This window comes from Prinia subflava, chromosome 1, assembly GCF_021018805.1.
Source record: "Prinia subflava isolate CZ2003 ecotype Zambia chromosome 1, Cam_Psub_1.2, whole genome shotgun sequence".
Taxonomy (NCBI): domain Eukaryota; kingdom Metazoa; phylum Chordata; class Aves; order Passeriformes; family Cisticolidae; genus Prinia; species Prinia subflava.
Window position 1 is genome coordinate 84,542,618 of NC_086247.1, and position 7,540 is coordinate 84,550,157.

Below are 7,540 nucleotides of genomic sequence, written 5' to 3' on the forward strand. Positions count from 1 at the left end.
GTGGGTGACGGTGGGAGGTGCAGCCCGGAGAGCACGGCACGGCCTCCTCGGCTCAATCTCTCGCTCCCCTCCTCCGCCTGCAGTGACTGGAGGATTTGGGGTGGCACCTCTAACTCTCTCGGATGCTGGGGTGGAAGAGTTTTCTCAGAAGGAGCCAAGGGAAAAATAAGTGCCTATCCAGTGATAGTCGTTATATACATTTTATTGGAAAAAAAATTTTACATCAAAATATTTTGGCAAACTGTAAAAAGTATACATAAGTGCAAATATATTCTCCTTTTAAAGCAATAGTGTGTGAGTATACACGAGATTTATTTAAAATAATTTCTTAAAAAATATTGTGGTAGAAAACAACCTTTGTAAAAATAAAAAACAAAACATATTGCTGCAACACTGGGAAAAAATGGACTTTTCTTACAGTCTATACACGAAAGGGCTAAACAATACTGTTTTAATAATATCAATCGGTCGGTGCTGAAGTCCATACAAAGTGTCCTTGGTGGGGCTCGGGGAGAGAACACAACAAAAAAGTACATTTCCCACTAATGCGGTAACAGAAGGGGGAGTCCTCGCAGGTGCGGAGACGTTTATTTTTCTTATACAAAGACACTTTCTCGTATAAAAATGTGTCGAATTGTTCCCTTTCCCAAAGCTCTGTTCTTTGGGAGATTGCAGAAAGGCGGTTTATGATTAAGATGGTAGGACTTGGCACAAGGACACTTACGTTCCCCCTAACCCAAAACATCAAGGAAGGCATTTTTCTTTTAATAAGACCTTTGGAGAATTATATCGGATGTACGTGTCCTTCAGGGGGTGGAGTGGGACCGAAAACACTGCTTCCTCAGGCAAATCTGCTAAGTGACTCGTGTACTATCAATGCTATCAGAGTGCACATTCTATTTATTCTGCGTGGGTCCGTCTACACCTCGGCTCTGTTCAGTGACACCTGATTGTCCCTGTTGGGCGCTGTCTTCACATCACGCAGGGCTTGATGTCTTGACAGACGCTTTGGTGGTGGTGATGGTGGTAGTAAGATCCACTAGCGGAAGGGTGAAACGAAGAAATGCCATTAAAATTGAGGACAAAATCCTTCCTGTCACACACCGGGGAGGGATGATGCTGGTAGCGAGGCAGTCCCACTGCAAGAGAAGGAAATAACAAGAGCTGCTCAGAAGTCGGAGAGCTTTGCCCGGGTGGAGCAGCCCTTCCTCCCTCACTCGCAGAGAGGTGAGGCTGCCTGCACAGAGCTGGCACACGGCTCCCTTACCCCCGGTCTCGGCTCCCCCTGCAAGGTTTGGTAACTCCTCTTTGGCTGTCTTGGCAGGGGACTTGGACGCTCCCCCAGGGGCAGAGCCTGACCTGCTGCGGGGCAGAGAGCCCGAGGGTTCCATTGCCCCGAGCGAGGAGGGGAAGCGGATTTCCCGGAGCCCCGCATCTCCCGCAGGTCGGCTCGGAGCCGCACCGTGCTCGTAGGAGCCCTGCTCTGCGGGGAGGTTCTAGCCTACACAGCGGTGTGGCGCGCAGGCTGAGGAGAGGAGGGCATGCGGAGGTGGATGCCCACGGACACGTGCCCGGCCGCATCCCGGGCTCGAGGGCACCTCTGAGCATCCCTCCTGCGTGGGCACACACGCACTGCTGTCTGCCTGCCCTCTGCCCGGGTACCTGTCAGCCTGGGGGGTAGCTCAGCCTCTGCGTGGGGGGTAGATGAGGGAGCGTGTGTTTCGTGCGTGTGTGTGTGAGAGAAAGAGGAGACGACGCCACTTGCATGTTTTCCTGCGTGCACTACAGCCATTTGAACCCGATTCCCTTCTTTCCTCCCTCTTCCCGCTCTCTACCCCGCTCCTGGGAGGATTTTGCTTCTGACTTGAGCGGCTGCAGGTGGAATTCCAGCCAGGATGCATTTGTGTGTTGATACAGTATGTATTTATTTATGTGTTTGTGTGTGTAAGAGCGTTCACGCCTTTTCTCGTGTGTGCTTTCATAAACAGAAGATACACCCTACGGTTCATCAACAACAACAAGCCAAGTACATCCGTGGCACCGACATGTAAATGACCTCGCAAATAAATTCCCACTGTAATTTCCCACAGTCTAAGGCAGCCTTTCGGGGGCCGCATGGGAGGCGTCACCCCACCCCCAGCACCGAGCCCTAGGACCGTGCTGGGATCTTCGGTCTGGCAGGGTTCCTACTGGATCCGGCTGGGAGGGGAGCATTGCCAGAGAAAGGCCCGCAGGGCAGAGCCAGAGAGGGTTTTGGTTTGGCGTGTGGATGTCAAACTCGGCTAGCGGAATCCTGTCAAATATGACCGAGGGCCAAGGGAAAAAAAAAAAAAGCGAGGAGGAAAAAAAAAACAAACCCACGAACAAAAGAAAGAGCAGGAGAGCGAGAGTGTAGGGAAAATAAAAAGAAAAAAAAAACCAAACCAAAAACACCAGGAGGAAAAGGTCCCCGGTTTTCCTCAGGATGGCGGAGCCGAAGCCTTTGGCGGCGTCGGCCGGCGGCGCGCACAGCCCGTTCTCCTCCGGCATTGTCCCCTCCTTCACCCCGCAGAGCTCACTTTATAAAAGTGATTATTTCGCTGGATTTCCTCGGCTTTCTAATAACCCTGCTGGTATGCTCACCATAAACTGGGGCACTTTATTACAATCCTGATTCAATCATTTAGCAGGATTTAATAGTCTGCGAAAAAAAATCCCGCTCCCCCCGCCCCCCAGCTTCAAAATCCTTTTAGCAGAACCAAGCCTCCTGTTTCCAATTTTTACCTCTCTTATTCTTGGGTCTGATATAAATTCACGGTTTTAAGTCCTCCCTGACGCTGTCATGGGTAGAGAATTATTGACCGATCACCAGCGACTGCCACCGAATTTGCTTTGCATTTAACTAAGAGAAAGGGAAAGGCGAATTTCACTTGCTACTGCTTTTGCGGGGACAGGAGGAGAAAGATTATTGCTGATTATAAGAACAAATAAAAGAGCTCGGATCCTTTTCCTTCATCTCCTTTCATTCTTCTGATATATTTGTGCCACAGCGATTTTACATATCATGCACAAATAAGGATTAGATCCTCTAAGCAAAAAAATAAAGAAAGAATTTGGTTTGATTTTTTTTTTCAGTTAATCAAGGACTGGGTATGGTTTGCACTAAAGTCTTGGGCCCAGATACTGAAGCTGTAGAAAATAAGCGGAGAAACACCGTTTTGCAGAGTGAGGCATTAAATCTGAGCTGCTGCAAACGGACGCTTGTGGTCGGCACTAAGACAGCGTCCAGAGGTCCGTATGCGTCTGTATCCATCCGTCCGTGGACAGAAACAACTCGGATTTAAACCCTCCGGCCTCGGAAACCGCAGTGGAACTCCGGGAGGACCAGAACCCTTGCTGTCTCTCCCTCTGCTTTTTGTTTTGTAGAGGTATTCCTGGGTAGTTTCGGGATGACAATTTCTCTTCAGGAATCAGCTTTCTTACCTCAGGTGTGTGGCAGGAGGAGGAGGCAGCTGCCTCCCAGCCCCGCTCCCCGGGCCAGCCCCACTCCTGCGCCACGCGTGGCCCCATGGGCCCTGCGTGAAGGACTGTGCGGCAGCAAATAGTAAAACAAACAGAGGGGGAAAAGATCCAGAGAAAGAAAAAGAAAACAAAAATCCATGCAAAAACAACAAACCAAAGCAGAAATTCCTAACCGAGAAGGTACGTAGTTCGGCCGGGGATGCCCTTGTGAGGCCGCCGGCCTCTCGCCCTGGCTCTGAAAAGCACGTGGAAGGACGCCCTAGAGCTCCGAAAGTTGATTTAAACCTCAGCGGCAGAGCCCCGCGGGCAGAGAGGAGCCCAGCTCCCTCCGCTGCGCCGAAACACCGGAGCACGGAGACCCGCTTTGCGGCCGCCTCTCCCCGCGAAGGCACGCCAGGGCTATTTAGGGGTTTGGGACTTTTGTTTTTAAGGGAGGAAAGTTTGCAACTGCTTGGTGTCCCCTGACAGCCTACGGCCCTTCTGCGGGGATGGCAAAGCGATTCGCACGGCTGCTGCCCTCCCCACGGCGACAGCGGTCTGCGGGGAGGCCAGGGCAGGCTGCGCTCGCAGAAGGACAGGAGGGTGATTGACAGGCTCCCGGGGAGGGGGCGGGAGGGGACGCAGAGCAGAGGGTCGCCTGTATTTGTTACTTGTTGAAATTCCCATAAAATTGAACAAGACCCCGCTCTCACAGGGGTTAAGTCAGGCTAAAATCCTCTTCGGTGTGGTCCAGCCCAGACTGTCTTTGTTTGCTTAACCTCTGGGACCCACGTTTAAAAGGGCTATTTGGAAAAATTCCCCGTAAGAGCCCAACATCTTTTACCCATTTTTGTGCTGGGATTTTTTCTGAGCAGACATTGTCTGTAATCACCGGCCGGGGAGGGGGTGAGAGGGTGGGAGACAGCGACCAGAAAACTCTTTCCCTCCGGTTGCAGAAATAGACTCGATCCGCTTTAATCTCTCTAGCATTTTTTAAGATAAGCGGGGGGTTTGGTGTATAGAGGGTTTTTATTTTCTTTTGAATTCCCTTTTTTGCTCCCGGTATGGTTTAGAGGCTCATACTTGACGCCTCTGTTTGATTACTCCCGCGGCGCGTCTCCGCGGAGCGCGGTTTACCGAGGCGGCGGCGATGCCCGGCGGCGCTCCCCGCCAAGAGAAGCCGCAGCGCGGGGCGGAGGGGCCAACCCCGCTGCCGCCGCCGTGCACATGTCGCCGGCACCGGGAGGGGGCCACGCGAACCGGGACGGAGCCGGGACGAAGCCGAGCTTTCTTCGGAGTGCTCCTTCTCGGCATTGGGCAAGCAGGAGGGATGCTCGCAGCCGTGCCCACCGCCGCCCCCCGCAAACAGCCCCCTGACCCGAAACAGAACAGCTCCGACCCACGCGTGTTTTTCTCCCTCTCGCAGACAATGCGCCTCTTTTTCCCGACACCGTGGCGGTCCGGGGCTCCCCGCGAGAAACCTTTGTGGCCGGCCAAAAACCCCTCCGGCTCCCCGCCGCCCCGCGCCCCTCCGCGCCCCTACCTGAGAGGTCGTCGCGGGGGCTCTGGTGCAGGTATCCCTGCTCCAGGGAGTAGGAGGGCACGCTGGAGTGGATGCCGGAGGAGGCGGCGTTGGCGGCGGGGAGGCCCTGCTGCTTTATGTAGGGCGAGGCCCCCGAGGCTGTCCAGTGAGCCGAAGGGCTCGTGTAGGGCGAGTGGCACTCGATGGCGCTCGCCATGGCCGGCGACGAGGGCACGGGGCTGCTGCTGCTGTCGGGGCCGTAGTCCCCGTTGGCAGTCACCGGGCAGCTGGCCATGTAGGTCGAGCCGGGGTTGGGAGACATGTGCGGGACGTGGTGGCCGCCGCCGAGCCCCTCGTAGCCGCCGGCCATGGCGTTGGGCATCATGTCCAGGTTGTAGCCGTTGGAGTGGCAGGCGAGGGAGGCGGGGGGCGCCTGGAAGTCGAAGCCCTGCGGGAGGATGGAGGCGCCGAAGCCCAGCCCGTTCATCATGCGGTACATGGGCTTCAGCGCCTGGCATTTCCTCCTGAAGCCGCGGGGCCGCCGTCGGAAGGAGCCCTCCTCGAACATGAACTCGCTGGCCGGGTCGATGGTCCAGTAGTGGCCCTTGCCCGGGCGGCCCAGGCCCTTGGGCAGCTTGATGAAGCACTCGTTGAGGGAGAGGTTGTGGCGCACGGAGTTCTTCCAGCCCTGGTAGGAGCCGCGGAAAAAGGGGAAGCGGGCCTGCAGGAACTGGTAGATCTCGCTGAGGGTTAGGCGCTTGGAGGGCGAGCTCTGGATGGCCATGACGATGAGGGCGATGTAGGAGTAGGGGGGCTTCTCGGGCCGCCGCAGCCCCGAGCTGGCCTTCTTGCTCTTGGAGGACGCCGCCGCCGCCGAGGAGGAGGAGGAGGAGGTGGAGGTGGAGGAAGAGGAGGTGGAGGTCTCCAGGGCGGAGGAGGGCGGCCGGCTCATCTGGAGAGCTCCGGGAGCCGGGCTGCAGGAGCGGAGAGGGACGGGGGGCTCCAGCCGCTGCTGCCCGCTCTCGGTGGTCATCTGGCGGAGGGAGGGGAATGGGGCAGGGTGGGGTGAGGCTGGGAGGGAAGGGGGGGAGCCGGGCGGGGTGGGTACCGGGGCGGGGGGTGCCCTTAAGGGGGAGGGGGGGGGCGGTGGGAGCCGCTGTCCTCCGGGCACCTCCTCAGAGCGGCGGGAGGCGGTGGGGCGGCGGCAGCGCCCTGCGCATCCCTCCCCACGGTCCCTTGCGCAATGGCTCCTCTGCTTTCCGCCGGAGCCAGACACTGGGCGGGATGGACCGGCCCAGCCCCGGCCCCGGCCCCGGCCCCGGTCCGGCCCCCTCCCTCCCTGCGCCGCGCCGCCCGCGGAGGCTCCGCTCAGCGCCGCTCCGCTTCCTCCTCTGCCCCCCACCTGGGGACCATCCCGCTGCCTAATCCGGCATGGAGAGGAAGCGCAAGACCCTGCCCCCCGCCCCCCAATCTCTTCCGCACTGTTACTCTTTCATATATACTTTTTTTTTTTTTCGTAAAAGGCACAGCGCGATCGCCTATCAGTTCCCTCAATCTTGCTATTATTTTTTTCCCTTGCCCCGCAGATCCCCCCCTAAATCCGGCCGAGAAATCAGCAGAGATAGAGAGAGGGAGAGGGGGAGCGAGAGGGGGAAGAAAGAGACCACCCTTTTTCCAGCTGGCCTCTGTCCACCCGTCATCTGGGCAAGAGGCGCTGCTGCTTCTGCTGCTGCTGCTGCTGCGGCACCATCCCCGGCTCGCTCCCGCTGCCGGACCAGCACCGGTCCCGCTCACCGCCTTCCCGGGGCTCCCTCGGCCCCGCGGGCAGCGCTTTGCCCTCTGCTCGGCCCCGGGGCAAGGCGAGCGGCTGCGGCCCCGAGCTCCGCCGCTGCGCCCCGCGACACAGCGGCGCTGATGCGGTGGGGTGCGGGCGTAGACGCGTGCGAGGGGATCGCCCACCCCGCGGAGCCCGAGGCAGCAGTGTTTGCTGCTCCTCAAGCCTGCCAGATGTCTGTTTTTTAAGGCTTTTCGCTACCCTTGCCACCTCCCATGGCCCTATAAAATGTCATTCATTTTATGGAGCAGCAGGGTAGAGTCTGAGGAGCGGGGATGCGCCCTCCCTCCATGGCCAGGGGATGTTCCCCGGTGCCACGGGTGGCTCATGCGTTCTGGCAAACGCCGTCTGCCGGAGGAAACGGGGCGCCGGAGGGGGCAGGGAGGAGAGGGGCCGGCGGAGGCACAGGCCTGCGCACGAATGATGGAGGAGGCTCCAGAACCGAACTGGAGACGCAAGGAGGACGGCGGCAGGACAAGAGGCAGAGCAGACAGGGATGCTGGAGCAGAGGAACGGGGGTGGGAAGGACGCGGGCAGAGCGGGACGCCGTGTCAGCGGCGTGCCTGCAGTGCTCTGTGTGTGCCTGTGTGTCCGTCTGTCTCCAGTGCAGTTCCGTGCTGAGAGCTCGCTGGTGGGTACGGGCAGGGAGGGGGTGGGGCTGGTCCCAGACAGTGACCTGCAGTTGAGTGGAAGCAGGCTTTTTC

General features: G+C 58.0%; 1 protein-coding gene across 1 annotated transcript; it reads right to left on the bottom strand.

Annotated features, from left to right (window-relative positions):
- Nucleotides 1-508: 508 nt before the first annotated feature.
- Nucleotides 509-6,222, bottom strand: FOXF2 (forkhead box F2). Its single transcript, XM_063420087.1, is given in 3 exon segments — nt 509-1,139; nt 5,024-6,191; nt 6,193-6,222. Coding segments are annotated over 3 exon segments (1,365 nt in total). The 3' UTR covers nt 509-972.
- Between the last annotated feature and the right edge of the window lie 1,318 nt (nt 6,223-7,540).